The following is a 25,840-nucleotide window of genomic DNA, read 5'->3' on the forward strand; positions in this document are numbered from 1 at the left end:
TTCAAAACTCATGCTTAAACCAAAATTTTGCAACAAACATCTTCCAATCCTAAATTCAAAGCCATACTTAAAACATCCATTTAGAAAAAGCTAATAATTAACACCAAACTTTTTTGTAAAAAGATCCAAGCACTTGAATCACAAGTTTTGACCTTAAATCAAAACATCTCCAAGAATTTCAAAAATCAAATCTTACTTCTAACATATTCATAATATCATCCTAACATCAACCATGCTTTAAATCATCAAACTAAAGTCACCAAAATCACAAAATAACATTTGGAGTTTTTGGTTTTACACTTAGTCCAAAAACAGAAACTTTTTCTTCAACTAGTTTTGATAAATCTCTTGATCTATGACTTATAAATATATGATCTTCAAACCAAACCATCACATGGTTTAAAAATATGTCCTAAAATATATATAAGCTTTTAATTCAAGATCACATGGTTAGAAATTAATCAAAACATAAATTTAGCCAAAAATATCCACACTTTGGCTTATCTGAATATCTCTTTGCATAAAATTTCATATCTTTAAAACTAACATCAAATATCTTCAAAATAATAATATAACATGTATATAAGATGCTTAGGATCCTCCAATAAAATTATCAAAGTCATTGGAATAGGTTTAGACCACCAAAGAGTTAAACTTTCTCAAAACGGAAACTGTTTTTCCTCTTCCAATTTCTAAGTTTCTAAATCTAAGAAAATCTTTCATCAAAACCTTTAATCATGCAAAAATCCTCAACCAATAATCATATACACATGTTAACAATACTCCATAAAAATTTCGGACCAATATCTATCCATTAGCTTGGTCAAAAACTCTAAACTATAACATATTCTCCAGTTTATCTCCCAGAATGACCTTTCTATAGTTTATACAATATTTAACTGATCAAATGATCTTCAAATGGGACAAATAAGATATCCACGTAAACTAGACTAAAAAAGAAACAACTTATATGAAAGAGATTTTATGATAAAATACTTACAAAAACTTCGAAATGGGTGTGCAAAAGACCTCCTAAAAGCTGTCCGAAAGAGGGTGTTTGATATTCTTTCAATAGAAAGTGTAAATGAAGATAATTTCGTGAGGAGAGGTGGCTGGAGATACTTATGGATGAGATATGGAAGAGATGAGGCTGGAGTTAAGAGTTGAGTGTAGTTTTCTCCTACCTAAAATATCTATAAAAGATTATCTCATAATATTCTATCCAATAGTATCTACAAAAAATCAACTTAAGATATTTTTATCTAATAATATCTATAAAAATCAACTCAAAATATTTTTACCCAATAATCTTCATGAAAATTACCTCAAGATATTTCTTTTTATCCAATAATATCTACAGTTTTGAACAGACGTTTTGTCCGAAAATATGAAAAAATGTTATTGCGCCATAAGACTTTAAATAACCCTCCGAGTCTAATGGCACAAACCATAATACATTTTGACACTTCTAACTATCTCCAATAATCAAAAACACACTTCTGATACCATAGTAAATAATAACACTAACTATGTAGTTAGACAAAAACCTATACGATTAATGGATTCGTGAAAACTTATGGGGTTTTCACGAAGTTCCTAAAGTTAATAGAAATTTCACAATTGAATTTCTAGCGGGTTGTTACAAAAAGTACTTGGGATTGCCAATTATGATTGGCAGGTCTAAGTACAATTCATTCAGAAGCATAAAGGATAGGGTCTGGCAGAGGGTGAACAACTGGAAGCATAAGTTCTTATCTCCTGCTGGTAAAGAAGTCCTCCTACAAGCTGTCATTCAAGCAGTGCCTAATTACCATATGAATGTTTTTAAGCTTCCGAGGAAACTTTGTAAGGAAATAGCTGCAATAATGGCCAAATTCTGGTGGGGTTTTAAGGAAAATAAAAAGAAGATCCAGTGAAAGAGTTGGGCAAAAATGTGGTTGTCAAAAACTGAAGAGGGGTTGGGGTTTCATGAACTAGAAAGTTTCAACACTACTCTACTTGCAAAGCAGTGTTGGAGAATCCTCACTAATCCTCAATCCTTGGCAGCCATGGTCTTGAAAGACAAATATTTCAGGCATTTAGATTTCTTACAAGCAACTTTGGGTCATAGACCTTCTCTGATTTGGAAAAGCCTATGGAGCTCTTTGGAGTTACTGAAACAATGACTGGTTTGGAGGGTGGGTATTGGTCAGAATGTTAAAGTGTGGAGTGATAGATGGATTCCAACCCTAGTGACACATTGTATACAATCTCCTATTGCTGTCTTGAATAGTGATGCAAGAGTTAATAAGTTAATAGATGGTAGCAGAGGGGTATGGAAGGAAGAGCTTGTAAAAAAGGTGCTTACTGAGGATGAACCTAAGATAGTATGTAGCCTACTTATAAGTAAATCTGGTTTGCCTGACAAACAGATTTGGGGCTACTCAAAAGATGGTTTATTCAGTGTTAAAAGTGCTTATCATCTGGAGATGTATAGGAAAAGAAGGGAGAAAGGGGAAAAATCAGAGGGGAATTGGCTTGATTGGAGGAATTTGTGGAATCTAAATGTGCCAGGGGTTGTCAAAGTCTTCCTTTGGAAAGCCTTAAATGACTGCTTGCCAACCAGAAGCAACTTGAAGAAAAGGAAAGTGTTTGAAGATGCATATTGTCCTATTTGTGGAACTGAAGAGGAGACGATTACTCATGCCTTATGGAGTTGTAGGGGATCTATGGATGTTTGGGCTGAACAGAAAAGTCCTCTTCAGAAATGGCCAAGTAATGAGGTTCATTTCTATGAATTATGGGATAGGTTATTGAGCATGGTAGCAAAGGTGGATCTCTAGTTGCAGTGGTGATGAGGGGGGTGTGGTTTAGAAGAAATGCCTTTATTTTTTAGAAGAAATTCACAGGTCCTGGAATTGTAGTTGAACAAGCTGCAGTTTCTCTTAAGAATTTTCAGATGGCACAAACTATAAGAAATGATGTAAGGGTGAGACCTGAAGGGGGAAGAAAGGGTTGTAGGTGGAAGGTTCCGATAGGAGAGTTCATCAAAGTAAACTGGGATGCTGGTATGAGTGCTAAAGATGGGAGAGTGGGAATTGGGGTTGTGATCAAGGATGGAAAGTGAGAGGTGCTGGTATCTCTATGCTGTTCGAAAGAGGGTTGCTGCAATCCAGTTGTAGCTGAGCTCCTAGCTTTATGGAGGGCTATGAAGCTATGTGCAGAACTTAATTTTGAAAATGTGATTTTTAAAGGGGATGCTTTAATTGTTGTAAAGGTTGTTAATATTGAGAATGAAAGTTGGGAATGGTAGGGGCAGATGGTCTTGAAAAACATACAAAGGTGGTCAGTACAGCATATGTTTAGGGAATGTAATCAAGTTGCACATCTACTAGTTAAAGCTTCTTTTTCTTTCATAGAAGAACAAATCTGGATGGAATGTTGTCCACCAGAAGTTCAAAAGGTAGTTGTACAAGAGTGTTTGTATATGGTTAACTCATAAATAATACAAAGGAGGTTTTCTTTCAAAAAAATTAAATAAATTAGACACTAGTATAGATATGTCTAGTATAATAAGTTGATAACACGTAATACTATAGTATAATAATATGTAATTAGACAAATATTAAAATTTAGTAAATTAGTCATTTTTTATAATCAATACTAATAATTAAATTTAATGTTGAAAAAAATTATAAAAATCTTAAAGAAAAAAACTTATGGTTAAAATAAAATGATGTCATTTTTCATATGAAAAACGACAATGTTTAGACTAGTTAGGGTCCCCTCCAAACCAATCGTAACCTTACTCAACTTCAACTCATTATCATCTCCGCTCTCACAGACCTGGTTTGGTTATACAGTTCAAACTATATCATCTTATATAATTATTATAATTTTTTTAAATTTTCACATAAAATATAATAAACAATTCAATTCTTTTCAAGATTCAAAACAAAATAATATAAACAATTATATTTTAATAATATTTTCTTTAACTTTTAACTTTTTTCTCGTCTCAATCCTCATCGAGACGTGAGTGCATCCCCATCCACATGCCTAAACACTCCAAATCATTATTCATATATATATATATATATATATTATTCTAATAAATAAAACAAAATTTTCTTTCAATCATATACACTTCCTCTCATACTCATATTTGTTATAGTTGAAATTTGAAAAAAAAAAATGTCACCAATGAAATGGTCCAATTTAAAATTGACCATTTGTGAAAATATGATTTTTTTAAAAATATTATTACTAAAAAAACACTAACTTTAAAAATATTATCATTTAGAGATGAGTAGTTTTAAAAACATCGTTACAGATAAAAAATTGAAAATTTGAATACAATAAATAATTTAATAATTACAAAAATGTGAAAAAAATACAAGTTAAAAAGTATTTTTCCGCTAATTCTCGAAAAGACAAAAAAATAAATAGTTAAAGATGCATAAATAAAGGAGTATTAAAAAAAAAGAATAAAAAATTATTTTAATAGATAAAAGAAACAATAGAGAATGAAATGTATAAAATGTATACATTTAATTATAAAAAAATGTATAAAATTTTCAAAAGATGAAAAAAATTTAGAAAATTAGAAAATATATTTTTAACTAAATTATAGGAAAATGGATGCTGATGCTCTCACTCAGCTATACCCAAATTCAACTCTCAGATCAATCTGTCCTATCTCATAGGAGTGTAGAACTGGGCAGAATATTTTTTCGATTTAGTCTAAAAGTTGGAAACCAAGGCAATCAGGACGATTATTTGTCCGGATTGAATCGGATGGGTATAAAAGTGCTCCACAATGAATCGAGAAACCCATCCTGGCGTGATACTTAATTGTCTCTAACTGTAGTTCCATAAAAGTCCCTTATAAGCAAAATAAAGATTGAAACCAAAACACACCATTTTTATAGATCAAACGGTGCAATTTACAGACCCACTTAAACTTAAAAGGTCCAACATTGACGTTTCAAGCTTTTATTAAAAAGATGCCGTCTAATCTCCAAACCAAGCCTCCAATGCTGTGTCATTTTACATTGCCCAGACTTATATGAATTCCCTCACCCAGGGGTGTAAAAAAAAAAAAACTAGTAAATCGGTCAATCGGATTGGATCAGACCAAACTAATAGGATCGGTCCAGTCCCAAATTTGGGTAGATCCGGTACTAGTTTTATTTTTCTTAAAACTAGTTAAAATCGATACGGTTTTGATTTTTTTTTTCCTAAAACTAGATTGGTTCATATATATATTTTTTAATTTTTTTATTGTATATAATTTTTTATATATATTATATAATTATATATAAAATAGTTTGTATTATAGGATAAATTACTAATTAATATAATATTAAATTTTAAAATCTTATATCATTTTGTTTATTATATTAATAGTTATACTAATATTATATAGTGCATATTAATAGTTATATTAATATTATATCACTATATATTATAATATAATACAATATATTTTCACTATAATATTATATATTATAATATATTATATAATATAATATAATACATTAAAACCGGAATATCGATTTAGGAAAATAAGAGCATTGACAATGGCCTAGAGTCTATAATTTAGCTATAATGTTAACTTTTAGTTCTAAAATAGACTTTTCAATAGATTAGTCCACATTGGACTAGCTATCTTAAAGTCCATATAATAATAAAATATTATAAATTTTAATAATATTTAATTTTTTTTATATTTTACAAATGCACTTAATATATTAGTTAATAAATTTATTAAATAAATTATTATTTAACTATTTAACTACAAATTATTATAAATATACTACTTTTTCCCTCGATTTAATTATTCAAAAAATATATTTTACCAACCATTCATCCAACAATTACATATATAAACATACCAACATTTATTCTACCTAACTTTTATATTTAGAATTGTGGTTGAAGCCAATAAATATGCCAACAACTTTCTATAACAACCAATCACCATCTGCAATTCTTGAATAAACTAATTTTTGCCAATCCTTATTCTTTTATCAACTTTTTTAGTTATAACTAATAGATGAGGATCAAACTCTATAAATAGACTCATCCTCTACTCATCAAAAACCAAATTTCCTTCCTCCAATCCTTTATTTTTCTTCCCTCAATTTGCTATGCATCCATTTTCAAATTTTGATGATGATTATTTTGATCATGAGTCAGATATCATTGCAATTGCTTGCATCATACGTGATTCATCGAATATGATGCAAGCAATTGCAATGATATTCGAGGAAACATCTTTTACATCTCGTCGTACTCTTCAACGTTGTAGATTCATCAGACGTGATTCATTCGAATGTCATCAATGCTTTTGGAGTGATTATTTTGCTGAAACACCAATATATCCACCCCATCTTTTTAGGAGAAGGTTTTGAATGAGTCGTGATCTTTTTTTACACATACATGCTGTAGTAGTCTTCTACGATGATTATTTTGTCTAAAAGAGATATACTAGTGGGAGGCTTGGATTGTCTTCCCTTCAAAAGATAACTGCAGCGATTAAGATGCTAGTATATGGGGTCACCGCAGATCTAATGGATGAGTACATTAGAATCGGAGAAAGTACAGCACGGCAAAACATGAAGAAATTCATTAAGGCAATTGTCTCAATTTTTGATAATGAGTATTTGAGATCTCTAAACAGCAGTAATATAGTGAAGTTACTAGATACTAGACAAAGAAGTGGATTTCCAGGTATGTTGGGTAGCATTGATTGTACGCGCTAGAAATGGAAGAATTGTCTTACTGCATGGAAATGTATATATTATGGTCATGTGAATGAACCAAATATTATTTTGGAGGCTGTTACATCTTATGATCTTTGGATATGACATGCTTTTTTTTTTCCTAGATCACATAACGATATCAACGTACTTGATCAATCTTCTGTTTTTGCTGCGTTGGCCGAAGGTCGTGCTCCTTCGTGCAATTATACAATCAATGGTCATGAATATACAATGGGATATTATCTTACAGATAATATATATCCTTTGTGGGCAACATTAGTGAAAACAATTTCATGTCCTCAGGGAAATAAGAAAAAATACTTTGCTGCTTTCCAGGAGTCTACAAGGAAAAATATGGAGCATATATTCGATGTACTCTAAGATAGATTTACAATTATGTGTGGACCTGCGAGGTTTTTTCATCCTGAAATACTAAAAGACATTATGTACGCATACATTATCTTACATAATATGATCGTTGATGATGAGTGACATCTATATCTCAGGGTTGAGCAATTCAATTATGAACAAACAGAAAAGACTCCAGATAAGCCAATTTCACGCGATAATATATTTAAATTCATAGAGTTCATTGCACAACATCTTCGAATTAGAGATAGAGACACTCATAGTCAACTCCAGGCTGATCTTATTGATCATTTATGGAATATTCATGGTCATACCTAATTTGGATTTCTAATTCTAATTTGTAATTTAGATTTGGAGTTCATGTAATTTGTAATTCAATATTCAACCAGAAGCAAAGTTATGACATTGAATTTCTTTCTAGTTCATGGAATATCCAAACTTATGTAGATATTTTTTTCTAGTTCATATCCACGGTTATTTTAAGTGCTTTTCTTTTGCAGGTGTATATGAATTTAGAGGGCAACCGATGTCATGTTATAAAAAATAGTTGACATATTCATAATAATCTTCTCCCTGCTATGTTAGAAAATTGTAAAAAAAAAATACAAAGATATCTCAAAAATTACTCAAATAGTTAGAAAGAGCTACTATATTTTGAAATAATACTAACATCCATAATACTCTATTTGCATATTTTTAATATAGTCCACAAATATACAAACTAACAGTCCACAAAAAACCCCACTACAGTCCACTAATGTATCCCAAAACATTCCACTACAAACCAACCAATCCACTAATTAATAAAACAGTCCATTAATTTAGTTGCTACCCAGCCACATGTTTATCCAGCCCACATGTGACTGGCAACCACTAATAATTCAAAAATAATCTTCACAACCAATGTTAGACGTTAGATGTGACGCTCCCAAATTCCGTTTGGGATCGGACGGACATTTGAAGCGTCGAGACATGCAACACAAGGTTACCTGCCCCCGTTCATGACATATAAGATGCAATAATCCTAACATGCATCTAACATTATGCAATATTCGCAGCGGATAATTTTTTTCTTTAGCAATACTATGCACCAAACTGAAAATATCCCAATACTTAAAACATACTTCATACATAAAGATCCATTGAATAACTAAGATCACAGCACTATTCCAAAATAGTTATGATCCAAAAGTACTGGAGATGCAACTCCATCGTACAAGTAGTAATTTAACTACTATATTAACATTAACGACGCACCGTCGTTCAGTCGACTGTGTCTAGTTGGTCAGCTCCTGATCCTCCTTCAGGTCCTGTATTAAGATCTACCATTCGGGGGGAATGGTAGTTGGGACTACCACAGTGAGATTTGATTACAAATCTCAGCAAGTTAACAAAAAACTTCCATACAGACTAATGATGCATGTATGACAGTAAAAGCATAAATGCATAATCAAATTTATAAGTAATTAAAGCATAACTTAACGTACAACATAGCATAATTGACATAGCTTAAAATGAATCATGAACTGAACTTGACTTGACATAAACTTGATCTGAAACTTGACTTAGCATGAACTTGCTCTGAAACTTGAATTAACATGAAAAATACATACTCCACAGTTGTTGTGGCCCCATGTATTCTACGTGTGAATACATACTCCACAGTTGTTGTGGCCCCATGTATTCTACACAAACTTGACTTAACATTAAAAATACATACTCCACAGTTGTTGTGGCCCCATGTATTCTATGTGTAAATACATACTCCACAGTTGTTGTGGCCCCATGTATTCTATACATCACTATGCAGTTAAATACATACTCCACAGTTGTTGTGGCCCCATGTATTCTACATAAACTGAATATACTCAAGATGAAACGTGACTGGAATATGAAAGGACTGAAGGCCTGACGTAACATAACGTGACTTGAACATAATTTGAAATACATAACCAACTTGAGATAGTAACATTTCGTAACATGGCATAACATATAACAAACAACATATTTAGCATGACATATTTGTAATGTATAGTAATACATGACAGAATATATTGTGCAACAGATAAAAATTGATGACAGAATAAATTCTGTATAATAGACAATTACATGATAACTTGGCATAGCATGACATATATGATAACATACATACATACACTGTAATTCTTTTACTTAGCACACATACACAGTAGACTGCTAGTAAGTTAAAAGCTAACTTACCTCGATCTCCGCGTTTCTTATAAAACTTCAAGTGCGATCACGAGGAACTGTAATTAGTGATTCTAAAAGTTAGAACTAAATCACTAATAATTTGAAATATGGAAAATACTAACTTAAAGAGTAAAATTTTCATTTTACTCTCTACATGTGGGAAAATGACCGTTTTACCCATAACTTAAGGATTTTGCATACTAACTCCAAAAGTTTCTAAAATTTACATTCCTCATGTAAATCTTGTCCTAAACTTAAATATCAACTCAGAAAAATTTAAAACAAAACACAACTATGAAGAACACACTATGGTCGAAACATGCATAGGTCATTTCCCTTTATTTTTGTTGCAATTCCTTCCAACTTCAAAACTCATGCTTAAACCAAAATTTTGCAACAAACATCTTCCAATCCTAAGTTCAAAACCATACTTAAAACATCCATTCAGAAAAAACTAATAATCAACACCAAACTTTTTTGTAAAAAGATCCAAGCACTTGAATCACAAGTTTTGACCTTAAATCAAAACATCTCCAAGAATTTCAAAAATCAAATCTTACTTCTAACATATTCATAATATCATCCTAACATCAACCATGCTTTAAATCATCAAACTAAAGTCACCAAAATCACAAAATAACATTTGGAGTTTTTGGTTTTACACTTAGTCCAAAAACATAAACTTTTCCCTCAACTAGTTTTGATAAATCTCTTGATCTATGACTTATAAATATATGATCTTCAAACCAAACCATCATATGGTTTAAAAAGATGTCCTAAAACATATATAAGCTTCTAATTTAAGATCATATGGTTAGAAATTAACCAAAACATAAATTTAGCCAAGAATATCCACACTTTGACTTATTTGAATATCTCTTTGCATAAAATTTCATATCTTTGAAACTAACATCAAATATCTTCAAAATAATAATATAACATGTATATAAGATGTTTAGGATCCTCCAATAAAATTATCAAAGTCATTAGAATAGGTTTAGACCACCAAAGAGTTAAACTTTCTCAAAACAGAAACTGTTTTTCCTCTTCCAGTTTCTAAGTTTCTAAATCTAAGAACATCTTTCATCAAAACCTTTAATCATGCAAAACTCCTCAACCAATAGTCACATATACATGTTAACAATACTCCATAAAAATTTCGGACCAATATCTATCCATTAGCTTGGTCAAAAACTCCAAACTATATCATATTCTCCAGTTTATCTCCCAGAATGACCTTTCTATAGTTTACACAATATTTGACTGACCAAATGATCTTCAAATGGGGCAAATAAGATATCCATGTAAACTAGACTCAAAAAGGAACAACTTATATGAAGGAGACTTTATGATAAAACACTTACAACAGCTTCGAAATGGGCATGCAAAAGATCTCCTAAAATCTGTCCGAGAGAGAGTGTTTGATAATCTTTTATTAGAAGGAGTTATTGAAGATAAGTTCATGGGTGATGGCTGGACACATTTATGGACGAGATTAGGGAGGTGATAAGGCTGGAGTTGAGAGTTAAGTGTGGTTTTCTCCTACCCAAAATATCTATAAAAGATTATCTCATAATATTCTATCCAATAATATCTACAAAAATCAACTTAAGATATTTTTATCTAATAATATCTATAAAAATCAACTCAAAATATTTTTACCCAATAATATTCACGAAAATTACCTCAAGATATTTCTTTTTATCCAATAATATTTACAATTTTGAACAGACATTTTGTCCGAAAATATGAAAAAATGTTATTGCGCCATAAGACTTTAAATAACCCTCCGAGTCTAATGGCACAAACCATAATACATTTTGACACTTCTAACTATCTCCAATAATCAAAAATACACTTCTAATACCATAGTAAATAATAACACTAACTATGTAGTTAGACAAAAAACCTATACGATTAATGGATTCGTGAAAACTTATGGGTTTTTCACGAGATTCCTAAAGTTAATAGAAATTTCACAATTGAATTTCTAGCGGGCTGTTACATTAGACACCTCCATAAGGTGTCGAAGGAGATGTAGATGTTCCCCGGTATCCTTCCTCCATTCCTAAAAAATTTTCCGTTGAATATAGCCAAAATATTCTTATTGCATGGCATTCACGCCACTTAGATCTAGCAACATCATTTTTGCCTCGAATTTCTTCTTTTTTAGTTCAAATGTTGCTGATCTTTCTAGGTCTACCTTCAGGGTCGCATTTCTATGCTCTTCCATGGCCGTCGCTCGATCCTCAATCATTTTAGCCAAGACAATCTTGATCTCACCATCGTTGCCTTCCATGGACTTCTGCTTCCCCTCCCTTTTTTCTCAGTTTTTTTGCCTAGAGGTCTCTCAGCAAGAGCATCTATGTCCTCTTTAGCTTGGTCAACATCAACAATATTAGACACTTTTTCAGGTGACCTTCTTTTCTTACCAAGGGTGGAGATGTGTTGTTGCTATTTTGGTTGGTGTCTCAAACTAACAGTGCTCCATTGTGAAATTAATCCCTATTATCCATTTGTACAACACCTTCGCTTTCTCAATCTACAAAGGTGAAAGAAATATTTGTTAATTAATAAGTAAGTCCATTACAAATTAAATCAAAAAAGGTTTTAGAGTACATACCTTGTCTTGATCCGTTGCACCACTTGAGTGTAATGACTCTACCTGTGCTATATATGCACAAAATTTATTTGTCCATTTTTTAATCATGGACCACCAATTGATCAAAAAGCCTTCAAAACGGTTGGCAATGTTTGGTTTTTTATATTCAGGATAAAATGTGGTAATTCTTTTCCACATTTGAGTGGACTTTTGATCAGTACCCCTTACCGTATCGATGCTAATGTTGAGCTAAGCTTAGACTAGAAGGTTATCCTCTTCAACAGTGAAAGATGTACCTCGTTGAACTATTTTTGAAAGATGCCTCTTTTCACCGTCATTTGAAGTTGCTTGGACAACAACATTATCATGTTGCGTTAGGATGTTATTACAATCTCAACTTCCACCTTGTAATAAAGTAGTGAAGAACGGGTCATCATCAAAATGTGTGTCCATCCTTAAAAAATATTAAATTTTCAATGAATCAGACAAGTTGCCTAATAGTCAAGTCCAATATTAAATTCTTAGCATCATACTGCTGAGAATTATAAAGCATTTCAACATCATATTGCAGTATCTCAATCCATATATCATTTATCTCAACATCATTTTGTAGATACAAAGGAGAACAGCCCACATGGAAACCAAAGGAGAATTGAATAATTGATATAACCAAGAAATTAGTAAGACAACATGTGAAAATACCAGCAGGAAAAAAAATACCAACAATGAAACTATAATCTTGGCCAAGCAAGCAAGGCCAGAAATAGAGAGTTTTGAAGATCACTTGAAAACACTATTACTAAAGTCAGCCCTTACACACAAAAACAAGGAAAGAAAGAATAAAAAATAATAAAATAAAAAAATACAAGGTGACAGAAAACAAACAACCATTATCAAAAAGATACTTTCAGAATTCATTAACAATTAGAAACTTGAGAGATGTAGAAAAATATTTCAGGCCCATATTTTACTTGCATATAAAACTATTTGCCTTCATAAAAAAGTCAATCATGATACAATTACAAACAACCATGAGGGATTCAAAAATATAAAGAAAAAAATATAAGTATAAAAAAATTGGGAAAAGAAAAGGCATGTACCTGAATATACTAAGAGCTACCACAACATAACCCTTCAAAATTCACAAACCAGATGAAGAATTGAATTTTGTAGATGGTTTGTAATGAATGTTATTCAAGCTCATTGTATCATGACTTGACTTAGTTTGTAATTAATGGTTAATACTAATTGTATTAATTCCCTTCTTCTAGTATGTATTTTAAGTTAAAGAAAGTCAATTTTTGCCCCTATTTTTAAGATCCTCTATATCTCTCTACTGAGCACATTCACTTTCTCTTTTAACATGAGATCTTCATGTTGTATAGATACTGAGTACTTGACAGTTTATACAACTTGTCACTAACCCAAACTTGTTTTATAGTAGCTAAGTACTGGACACAACCAATCAATACTTGGCTGATTATAAGGAAAAAAAAAACACAGAAAAGAGAAGAAGAAATGAAAAGAGGAGTAATAGAACTCCCAGCCTAATGTGCTTATACAGTCTCAATTTAACACAGTCCCAACCTGCTATGCTTATACCCAGACCTTTCTAAAAGGAGCAAAATGGCTTTACGATAATGTCAAGCAACAACCTATACTACCATAGCATTAGTAGGAGAAGCTGCTGATATATATCTTTCATATTCATTGTACCTATAGGGCCGGACTAGGATTTGTGGTTCAAAAATTACTTTGTACATGGAAAAAAAAGGAGCTTCTAAATTGTAACAGAATATCACACTAGCAAGCATTATCATGTGAAGAAGACAATGATAATGCTCCTGATTTTATCATTTTTAAGTATTAACCAAGACCCATATTTGTCCATTAGATTCTTAGCAAAACAGTATGTAGGAGGTATTAAAACTGAAAACTGAAATATCAAGGGATGGCACCTCAAAACTAGCAAGTCAAATGAAGGTGTAAGGATATCAAAATGGAACTCCAATTTTAATGACTTCTACTAAATCATGACACTCACCAAATGGAACTCCAATTAAAAGTTAGATCTTTTACCTTTAATCCCCTATTAATTGGTATGTTCTAGCCCCCATATAATAATAAAAATACTACCATAAAACAGATAAAATGGAAATAGTCTAGAAATCTCAACTAAAGTTTTATTAAAATAAAATAAATCCATAAAACTTACATTTATAAAATTTAAAGTAACTCAACTATTTTACTTGTTTTCTTTACTTGTTTAAAGTCCAGAACAATTTTAAAATCCAGAACTTCAATTTTTGCTTGTTTTCTAACTACTTATTACAAAACTTGTGTTTTGATAAGTCTATATAAAACAAAACTTGATCAAATCCAAACTAGTCAAACCAGTTTGTCCTAACTCCTAGTTAAACCCATACCCATGACTATTCAAGGAAAGTAATTCAAAATCTCAAAAAACATTTTCTTGGCAAAGTTTTATATAATATATATATATATATATGTAAGTCAGAACCCCAGACAACATTGAAAAGCAACGTCAAACAAACCATCAAGGTGCTCGGATAGCTCTCTGATTGCATCCCATCATTCATGGTGGCAAGTTCCAACATAAATAGTATGGATCCTACTCTTCTTTTTTCTGATAAAACATTCTAACATATTTATAAAATTCAGAAGAGATCAAGATTTTGAAGCAGAGTTAACAAGGTTTCTAGTGGTTCACTGATTAACTCAATAAATACAGAAGACATCAAAATTTGTACCAAACTTTCTTTTCCCATCTGAGGACCTTTTACGAGGCTTATATTTCCTCTAAGTATTGTATTATTGTATTAGTAGATTTCATATGCTGTCAATGTGTAATATACAAGATTCAAGCACTTCCAGATTTTAGTAGCCAACAATTTGTCGCCCAATGGTAGAAATTATCATCATATAATCTCCTACTTCCAAGCTAATGGCAGATTTGAAAGTGCTAAATGTAGATCTAGTTCTTGCCATCTTTAATATTAATAGTTGCCCAAAAAAATATTATAGAAAATTTAATAGACAATATTCCGTATACCATTTCATCCTTAAAAAAAAAAAAAAAAGCATTTACCCGAATAGATGCTATCGTTTGGGGCAGATTCGTGGAGGAAAAAGAACCTTCGGCGTGATTCGTGGAGCAAGCCGATACTGAGCAATTGATTCGACCTGGCTAGGCAAAAGAGGATGTGATTTAATCAAGTTGTTGAAGATAAAAAGTAAATCGAAGAAGAAGGAAAGAAGAGAGCTGCATACCAATGAACATCCACTTCAACAGAGAAGAGGGAGAGAAGAGCGAAGAAGAGAGAGGAAGAAAGACTTACTTTGGAGAGCTCGGAGACGACGGGGTCCGCTGGAGAAGACGACTGCTGGACCTGAATAGGGGTTGCAGGCTGAAGAAAGGCGACGGTTGAAGAAGAAAGAATCGAGTTAGGAAGAAAGAAAGAGAAAAGAGACTTGGAGGATTTTGGGAAATAAATGAAAAATTGAGAGTAAGAGAGAGTAACCAGTAGAAGAAAATTGATAAAATATTATTTACTCTTTGTAAAGTGTCTCGCCAGACTTGAAGAACTCCTAAGAATGACTATAACATTTATGTCAAACTTACTAACTTTGATTAGGCCATGGTTGACAACTTTACGTAGAATTCTAGTTATTTTACACTTGCATTGGGTGATTGCCTTGTCAATGCTCTAATCGGTATGTAATCGATGTTGAAAAATATAAGACCGGCGGATACTTAGAGCACTCACAATGGGTTTTGTAAAACCCATTTTTATGTAAAATATAAAGAAAAATGGTCTAAAACATGAATCCAACGGATGCTTTATTTTTTTTCTATTTTACATTTGTGTATAGTGTTGCCTCTAGATGTAGAAGCAACTGTACACAAATGTAAATATATTTTAATTGTTTTCTATCTTTTCTTGTACTTTTTCATTAAAATTAATTTCTTTTATTGTACTTTTTCTCTTATAAAATATTAAAAAGTATAATATTAAAATGATATGAAGAAAAAATAGATAAGTTGATATATGATGTATTGTAAAAATCAATATGTAAACTAAAAAAAATGAAATTTGGTGATGTATTTTAAAGGATGGGATAAAAATTGGGAGTTCTATTATTCGGTTTTAAATTTTCTTTAAAATCAAACCGAATCGAACCGATACGGTTACACGTTACCGGCCCCACCCATTTCATCTTCTCATTTCTCCTTCCGCCTTCGGCGCCCTCTCTCTTCAGCAACCCTAAAGATCCGAACTTTACCTCCATACCTCACCTAACTAGGAGGCCTCCAAACATTCTCCGTTCGCCGTTCGCGCCATCTCTCTCTCAACTCCGAAAGCCTAGTGCGTGCCTACAGGCTACGGTATGTTCCTCTCTCTCTCAACTTGAACTCTCCATTTTTACCCATCTCTGTAGCTTTGTTCCTTCCAAAAAAAACACTACGGAAATCCAACTTCCCCTAAGCCTGAAATCTTGGTTGTCGTTCTAGATTTGAACATTTTATGGGATTTTTGAAATTTCGTATCATAGATTTGGTGTAATTTTGAATCGGGTTGTGTGGTTTGCTTGGTGCATGTTTCGCTCTTTTCAGTATTTTTATCTTTTTTTGGTTGAATCTTGCCTTCGCTTGTTGATTAGTGAGATTTTGGATATTATGTTTTGTGGGGTTTTGTTTGATTTCGTATTTTCTACGATTTTTTGAAGATTTGTTGTCCATTTTGATTTCGTATTTTCGAGTCCATAATACATTATTACACCGTTTTGCGCTAGAACAGGTTTGGGTTTTTAACTGGTTGATAGAAATCTAGGTGGCCATGTTTCCCTTTTAGATTATTTTTCACAGATCTGGGTTTTTTTTTTGCTTTGTTCTGTACGTGTATGCAAGTTTCAACCATTTCTCTCAACCTTTTAATAATCTGTTCTTCATGGATCTCTTTGAACTGGTTGATAGAAATCTCGGTGGCCATGTTTCCCTTTTAGATTGTTTTTCACAGATATGGGGTTTTTTGGCTAGAATGTAATTATAATCTGTTTTGATATAAAAAATATTTTTATGAGTTCTTCGAAGGAGCTTGATCTCTATGCTAGTGAAATGCATGGGTTGAGTTTGAAAAGTGTGGAATGCATTGTCTTTTGTAGTTTTGATTTGAGTTTTATTTGGCGTGGTTCCTTGAACTGAACTGTTAAAAGCTTAAACCTGAGAATTTGGTCCTACATTATTGCATTAAGCTTTCAAATAACCCTTACATCTTGCATGATCATGTATTTATGTCTTTCTATGCATTCGCAGCTCTTAGAACTGCCCCTCGCTGTCGGTTCCTTCTCCCCTCTCGGTATTTTTTCAATATATTAGGGTGTCCCGGTCGGTTCCTACTTCAGCCAACACACGGTAATCTCTCTGTAGTCCCTGAGATTGATTTATTGGGATGAGTTTTTTTTTTTTCAAAATATGGTTTGCTGATGCTAATGACGAGGAAAACTTGTGGATGTGTTCTTTGAAAATTGCTTTGTATATTTTCTGGTGTAAATTGTAGATTTCTGCATCAAAATATATAGCTTTTTTTGGGTTTAATCTCATTTCAATGTAATTTCCTTATAAACAAGGATATATGCCTTGTATTAAACCTGCGAAAACAAAATCGTTTTTAGGTTGTCTAGAAAATTTTGGCTCTCTATCTTTCCTTGTGTTGCGGCGCAATGGTTTACATCACCTCATGGGATGAGTTCGTCGAGCGATCCGTGCAGTTGTTCCGTGCTGATCCCGATTCTGTACGTTTACACCCCTTCTTCATCCCCCTTCCCCCTTATCTTCTTTCTGGTTCCCGTCAAAGTCCGAGAAAAAGATTATCAATTACCATATTTTATCTGATTCATTCTTTTTATAACGATATTGCATTAATTCTTTTTTCTTTCAATTTTATTGGATATATAGACACGGTATGTAATGAAATACCGGAACTGCGATGGTAAATTGGTTCTCAAGGTCACTGACAACCGAGAGGTATGGGTGTTCTATCTTCTTTGTCCATTTCTTTTAATCTGTAGAGATTTTTATCTGTGCTATTTCCAATCAAACTCCTTGAAATTTGCTGTCAGTTTAGTTTTTGTAGCTAGAATCATAGTATGTTTTTGTTTTGTTTTGTTCTTCTTCCTTTTTTTTTTTTTTTTTTTTTATGTAAGTAAGAAATTTATTAATAAACGTAATTGGGCAAAGCCCAATTACACAGGAAGTGTACATAGAGAGAGACCTAATTACAAGCTAACCCTGAAAAACATTACAAAAGTCATTAAAACTAATCCCATCCAAGACAACAGTCGAAGCCCAAAGAAACAAAGTGTGATAAAAGAAAGCTCTAATTCCTTCCACCAAACGTTCTCTATTTTCAAAACAGCGCCTGTTCCTCTCATTCCAAATGCACCATATAAGACAAAGAGGGACCATCTTCCAAATGGTAAGTTTTTGGTTTTATTAATCATTCTAGTGACTTGGGACACAGTTATTCATGAGCTGCTTTTAGGTTTCAATGAGGACAGTCTAAGGTTGGCATTCATAGCAAAGATTGGAGTTCCAATTCTATTGATACTAATAGATTTTAGTTTCAACTCTGGAATCCCCTTGTGGATTTAGTGAAGCTTTGAAGCAAATTGTCGTGTAAAGCCACCAAATGATAAGGTTAATACCCAATCACAAAGGCGTAACTAGACAACGTTCTCCTTTTTGTTTATTGAGTTCAATGAAAAGTCTAGCTTCAGAGACAATCATGCAAATAATTGAGTATTTCCATCATATTAATGTGGACAAGAGGTAAACCCTGAAATAAGCATTCTAAATTATGTTGAGACCCATTATGTATATCTGAGAAGATTACCAACAACCTGCTCGACCAGTCAGACATCCTTTTTTACCTGCGCTTTTAGGACACATGCTGCCGAGCTCCTCCACACTCCACTGGCCTTTTGTGTCCTGCTTTTCCAAGGTTTTCACAACATTCTTTTGACAATGCAAATCTGGTGTCCAGCAGCATCTACCTAATTGAGATCTAATAGAGCGCATTTCACAGCAATCCTACACTGGATTGCGCTAAAAATCACCCGAATGGTGACATCTTCTTGTATTTATGCCAAGAAATATGGGATCAGCTTTTGTACTCATGTTCATTTGTTTGTTTCTTATTTCTTGCACTGTATTAACCAGTTTGGCGTTTGTTGGGGTCCTCCCCATTGTCTGTGCTCCTTTTTGGTCAATGTTAGGGCATGTTTGGATATCAAGAATGTTTGGAAATATTTGAGAATTTGTTTTGAGATTAGGTTTTGGGAAAGGAGAGAGAAGAAGGTGAATAAAAATATTTTTTAAAATAAGTGTTGTATTAGAGTTTGTGAAAGTGGATAGATAAAGTTAAAAAGTTGTTTGAATATAATTTTTTAATATTAATTTTGTTTGAAGTTTGTAAAATTTGTAATAATTTTTGTGTTTGAGTATTGATTAGATGAAAAGTTTAAAATTCGAAATAGAGAAGTTTTTTTGTGTATGAGGAGTTTATGAGAAATTTTGGAAATTTTGTGGTTTACCAAACGTGTCCTAATATTTGTCTTGCCTAGAAAGGAAAAATGTATTAATGAAAAGATAATGACAATCTATGTTTGGTGGTTCTTTGCTAGTGTCCATATTTGGCATTATTCCTTTATATGTAATTTGTTTATCGTTTTCATATTTAACAGTGTCAAGATGTGTATATGAGTTTTCATATGATCGTACATTTCTTGGAAGTTCAGAAAAATATATGTCAAGGCACTCATCTACACTCTTTTAGGTGAATGAGATCATTTAAAACTAGAAAGAGGATGACATTGGAATAAGCTGTCTCCTCAAAGAATCACCAAAGCAACTGACTAGCTAGCCGAGGCAGTTTATCAGAGTGTAGGTGAATGAGACCATTTAAAACTAGAAAGAGGATGACATTGGAATAAGCTTTCTCTTTAAAGAATCACCAAAGCAGCTGACTAGCTAGCCGAGGCAGTTTATCTACATAATATAATTTATTTATACCTTTAGAGAATTGATCTGTCTTGTGTAATAACTGCTTATTTGAGCAGCAAAACATCCTAATAGGTCTTTGGGAGTTGAAAATAGATTATGAGGCACTGGAGGACATTTTGCTCACTATTTTCCTCATGAGAATTAGGTGTGTAAGGAGTTCGGTCCGGACTTGAAAAACCGATTGGATTGAACTCCATACCGGTCAGTCTTGGTCCCCACAAATTGTGGACCAAAAAAATTCAGTCTGGTCTGGGGTCTCTTAAGTTTTGGACCGGACCAAACCAAACCGAACTCCTATATATATTTTTAAAATGTTTTTAATAATTTAATAATTATTATTATATAGTAATTATATTAGTTAATGATGTAATTTTCATCTAATTTATTATCAATGGCCATATAAAATAATATATGCTATAAATTAATAATAAATTATAAATTTTGTGATAATTTATGTCATTATATGTAAATAGTTAATACATTATACATTCATACATACTCTCTACTATTTAAACTTAATTAAAATAATTAGTTAGTTTTTTTTTTTAAATACCTAAGTTGCAAGCAAGCATAAATAATTTATGAATAATGAAATTATTTGATATTCATTAACCATATATAAAATGTATGACATGATTAATAATTATACATACTAAAGAGTAAAGTCTAAGTTAGTAATTAGTAACTATCAGCATCATAAATATAATTGTAGTAAAATATATTTTTTGATGAGTGAGTTACATAATTTGCATTAATAATTCTCTTAATTTTAATTTAGTAATTTAAATAATTTTTTTATTAATTTATTTGAGAAAAAATTAAAAAATAATTGGGCCGGACAGAATGGGCCAATAGCTACCGGTTCGGTCCGGGCAAAATGATGGACCGATTTTTGTCCATCACCCCCCCCCTCCCCCGGGACTAGACCGGACCAATTTACACCCCTAACGAGAATGCCAGTGATATAAATGTGATCCGTTCATTATTATGCCATTGCCATCAATGAAACCTGGCATGAATCTTTTCTTAAAATCACCGTGCTTTCTTTAGCAATAAATGTGATCTGTTCATTATTATGCCATTGCCACTTGGGCATCAATGAAACCTGACATTTAAAATCACCGTGCTTTCTTTCATTGCTAAAGCAAATCTACCATTATATCATAATGCATGTATTTTGAGTGTGTGTATCATAAAACTGGAGTTAATATTATAGGTGACTCAGCAATGGATAGTGGGTTTGGAATGTTTTGTGCACATGCTGGCTTTCAAGAATAGAGAATAACTGCATGTCACTCGTTGTTAATGACCATGGAATCAGAATTTTATCTCTTTCTTTAGCATGTGGTCACTCGCATGATGGGTTCTTTTGCTTATTGCTAGTGTCTCAAGTTTAAGACAGACCAGGCGCAAGATGCTAAGAAGATGGAGAAGCTTAACAATATATTCTTCACGTTGATGGCCCGGGGTCCTGATGGTATTATCCTATTCTAAGCTTTTCTTTGTAATTTTTGCTGCATTTGGGCATTCCATGGAAATAAATTACTTCATTCTTTATATAGGGATGTTGTTGAGCACACAATTTTTAAAAAAGGGAAATGTCACCATGCGATAAAACACCAACCAGTATAGCTTCCAAGACATTTAAATCTTTCTCCGACCCGATACTTGTTATGATAATGAATTCAAAATAAGCTGATAAACTGATTTCGGATGCTACATAAAAGGCAATTGCATAGTTTTCTTTCCATAAGATGTACATACGTGTGTTTGTAGAGTTTTGTAGTAATCTTTGTCACATCCGTTATCCCCCAGCTCCTAAGTAATGCTCCAACGGACCACTTCTTTAACTAACATATAATTATGATTCAATCAGTTTATTATTGATTTGATGCGTCACAAGTTATACTAACAAAAAAAAAACCCTCTTCTGCCTTCATTTTGCAGCGGATGTATCAGAAGTTACCGGAAAGGAACCGATGGACGCACAGCCAACCAAGAAAGGAAGAGGAAGGAAACAATAACTTTGTTTGCCACTAGACAAATAGGGTTTGGACAACTTTTAGTAGGTATCATGGATGATTTGATTTGTAATCATGCTCCAAGCATCCATTAGGCCGGCTTTGTTTTCACACATTTTTGAAACTATCTAATCTCAATATCTAAACATCATTTAAACACAAGCGTTTTTTTAATTTCAAATTTTCAACTAATCATTGTTTAGTTATTATAACTTTTCAAAAACTTCAAGTAAAATATGAAAAACTATTCAATTTTTTCAAATTTCAGAATAAAAAATATATTAAAAAAATTATATTCAAATCCTTTTGTAATTTTATAATTTTTTTATTCATATTTTTCTCTCATTTTTCAAAATTTCATAAAAATTTAAAGTTGAATTATTTCACTATTATTTAGAAATTATCTCTTTACTATTTATGGATTTATTATATCATCTCATCTATGTAACTAAATGAGACCTTAAAGTCATGTAGATAATTGATATTCAACTGGGGCGGGGGGATTACATTCCAAGTTTAGTTTCATGATGGAAAACTATCAATGCTCTTCACTGGCTTTTTATGGGTTATTTTGTCTTGTTCCAAGCTAATTCAGTTGGTTACAAGGTTTATGCTTAGGCATCAATTTATGTTTCCTCGAGATATTGTCTTAGCACGAGTAAAATGTTCAATCTCATTCAGCTGTGTTTCTCTTTGGATTATTTTCTTTACCGACGTAAAATTTTCCAATTTCTTGTCGTTCAAGCTAAAGCACGCGAAACTCTCAAGAGTCTCTCGTCAATATTAGATGAACCAAAACTAAAATTGGGCATTGCCAGTGAATTAGATGTTTCACCTAGCAATGAAAACAGTGTTGACAACACATTAATTTTAAATCAAATTCATCTCAACTCAATTCAACAGCTTTTTTATGACTTTTTATTCTGATTGGAATCAATTTCAGATGTTGCCTATATTCCAACACATGTGCTTCGATTTTTGCTTACGGCAGTAAACATCGGGACGCCAACTGACTTGCTACGCATTATCTTGCACTACATGTTTTAATTTTTTTTTAAATTTCTATTAAATTAATTGTTTTTTTTTTCTACTCATTATCCTACCTCATACTTACTAAGAGAAAAATAATAAAAAATAAAAATCATGTGTAGTGTATTGTGTAGGATGATGAAGGGAATTATTGTTGATGTAAATTCCGGCGTAGTTGATGTAGCTGTTATAACAGAACAATTTTTTGCGCGTGGGTTCTTCAACTCTTGGAAATATAGAAGCGTAAAGGAAGTCCAGGAAGAGCCGCACCTTATAATATCGTTGTCCAAATGCAAATGCGTTTGGTGGCCTGCACTTTGAACGTGAGGAAAAAAGTTGAAACATGGCCGATATTGTACCGTATTGGCTGATAACTTACACCTCATGTACTTACATTTTGATGATGCACGTCTCTCTTTATACCTACCTACCATAACACCATACCAGTAAGATATCAGATTAGAGATACATACAACTATGAAAAATCTAGACCTTTTCCAAGTGGACAAAAACATTACAAAAAGCAATGAAGCTCTCTCATTCTTTCTTCGAGTTTAATTGAACCATCATTGGTTTGGAAAATCAAGAGGCATCGATCCTTGTGGAAATCTTGCCAAGCGGACAATAACATTACAAAAAACAATGAAGCTCTCTCATTCTTTCTTCGAGTTTAATTGATCTTGGAACCTAACAAAACCATCATTGGTTTGGATTTTTAAAATTATTTTCACTCAATTTAGAGAGGAAAAGGCAGTTTGTGGACAGTGTGGATCAGACCATGAAATACGGTAAAGTATACATGAGATGTACGTTTATGTCTTTTCATATTTGGATCAGAAAATTGGGAGAAAGGGACTTGACATGCAAAACTTATCGGCAATTTCTATGCATATATTCCTCGTGTTGGACCATATGATATCATTCATGTTGAATTCAGCAGATAAATGATGGAATCGACGCAGACAAAGACTTGATATTGGTGATCTCGGTGAAATATAGAGGGGCATGAAACCAAACATGGTGATTTACAAGAAACATGGTTATTATATCTAACCCTGGCCTAGCTTGAAGAAAGCAAAAATAAAAACATGAACAAGAAACACTTCTATACAAGGTGGTGACGGGAGTTAAGAGAGGGAGAAAGATACAGTATTGTGAGTTTTGAACAGGAAAAATGATAGTTATAGTTGTGAGTATGTAAACGTCATGCAATCATTTAAAAATAAATAAATAAATATGAGATCCACATGAAAAAAAAAATATTAATTTTTTAATAATAAACCTCACTCTTTTTTAAAATGACTACAATATTTACATACTTCATAACTATATATAACATTATTCATCTACAATTAATGCGTTTCACCCGGTACCCAAAATTGATGCCTAGCCGACATCTACAGTGACATCAATAGCATCCAATTTATTTACACACGTTTCCGCTTCTTTTATGCTTATGTTTTCTTCTTTTAGTACTGTTAAGTATAAGTTTTAGATAAATAAGTATATTTTATAAAAAAAATTAAAAAATAAACTCTACTAAAAAAGTAATTTCTTTTTTTATATTTTTTCAAAATGAGATTTATTTTTTGACAAAAACTTATAATAAATTTATCTAAACATTTACAAATCTTTTATCTAATATTGTCTTCGGATCTCTCTCTCTCTCTCTATATTAGAGTTGTCTCTGCAACTCTCAATAGTGAAACTTAACCACCACTACTCTAATCTTCCCACCATTTCATTTAATTTTACAACTTCTTTCTCTAAAATCTTCTGCTATGGATATGGAAGAATTGATTAACCAAACAGAAGCTCTTTCTTGAAAAGGTTTAAACATATCTCCTAAAAATGAACCAGCAAATGGAGATCCTGAGTTAGCACTCATTGGTAGGATAGTTACAACTCGACTTCTTAATAGAATTTCATTACATGCTTCCTTCAGAGCTGCTTGGAGCTTCCTCTGTAAGTTCCACATTGAAGACTTCGATGTAAACCTGTTTCTCTTTACTTTTCAAAATGCTGGTGACAGAAGGAGAATCTTGAATCAAATTCCTTGGAACTTTAAGGGGCATCTCCTTAAAAGCTGCCTTGCAGAATCTACATGAAAAGAAATTAGTCTCACTACTTCACTGTTTTATGTTCAAATCCACAGCCTTACCAAAAATCATATGACAAAAAGAAAAAAAGGCGCTTTCCAAATAGGGAGTGCTCTAGGTATTTTTCTTGGAGTAGATGTTGACCCTTTGTTTGGTTTAGCCTGTAAGAAACTCATCAGGATTAAGGTGGAGATTGACATCACCAAACCTTTGAAACAAGGTCTTTGGGAACCAAAAAACTACAATTTCGACATTTGGGTTTCTTTTAAATACGAATGATTACTCGACTTCTATTACGCGTGTGGTATGATTCGTAACTCCCAAATTTTCTGCAAATTTCTAAATTCTTCCCCATAACAAATGCCGTCTAGGCCCTGGCTATATGTGGAATCTCCTATATTCATGACTGTTCAATCTTTGCATCATGGTCAAGGAAGGGTCCTCAAACTCCCGATGGATCCATGGGTAGAGAAAGATATGTGCCAAGATACTCCACAATATAGCGCTGACTTAAGGGAAAACAGGGTATTTGGTTCTTCAGCTCTGACTTTGCCAATGTCCCCTCTGTTTGATAAATGGGAAGAATCACTAGTAGAAGGATCGATCAGGAAAGGGAAAGAGGTGGTCGAAGACAACAACTTCTCGATTAGAAGAAATTTATTTGTTAGGGGCGAATTGAA

At 32.5% G+C, this 25,840-nt stretch overlaps 2 protein-coding genes across 3 annotated transcripts; both read left to right on the forward strand.

The window, feature by feature from the left end:
- Positions 1-1,667: 1,667 nt before the first annotated feature.
- Positions 1,668-3,106, forward strand: LOC122301654. Its single transcript, XM_043113050.1, has 3 exons — positions 1,668-1,879; positions 2,273-2,810; positions 2,939-3,106. Exons 1-3 carry the CDS (start codon positions 1,668-1,670, stop codon positions 3,104-3,106), a joined length of 918 nt encoding a protein of 305 aa, XP_042968984.1.
- Positions 3,107-16,120: 13,014 nt separating this feature from the next.
- LOC122299050 (signal recognition particle 9 kDa protein) lies at positions 16,121-22,191 on the forward strand. 2 transcript variants are annotated; one of them, XM_043108908.1, is made up of 6 exons: positions 16,121-16,336; positions 17,264-17,362; positions 17,578-17,742; positions 17,906-17,974; positions 21,395-21,488; positions 21,959-22,191. In XM_043108908.1, exons 3-6 carry the CDS (start codon positions 17,671-17,673, stop codon positions 22,033-22,035), a joined length of 312 nt encoding a protein of 103 aa, XP_042964842.1. In that variant the 5' UTR covers positions 16,121-16,336; positions 17,264-17,362; positions 17,578-17,670; the 3' UTR covers positions 22,036-22,191. The 2 variants fall into 2 exon arrangements, with proteins under 2 accessions (XP_042964842.1, XP_042964836.1); XM_043108902.1 differs by having other exon boundaries at positions 16,122-16,336; positions 17,623-17,742.
- Positions 22,192-25,840: the final 3,649 nt, after the last annotated feature.

Source organism: Carya illinoinensis, chromosome 2, assembly GCF_018687715.1.
Source record: "Carya illinoinensis cultivar Pawnee chromosome 2, C.illinoinensisPawnee_v1, whole genome shotgun sequence".
NCBI lineage: Eukaryota > Viridiplantae > Streptophyta > Magnoliopsida > Fagales > Juglandaceae > Carya > Carya illinoinensis.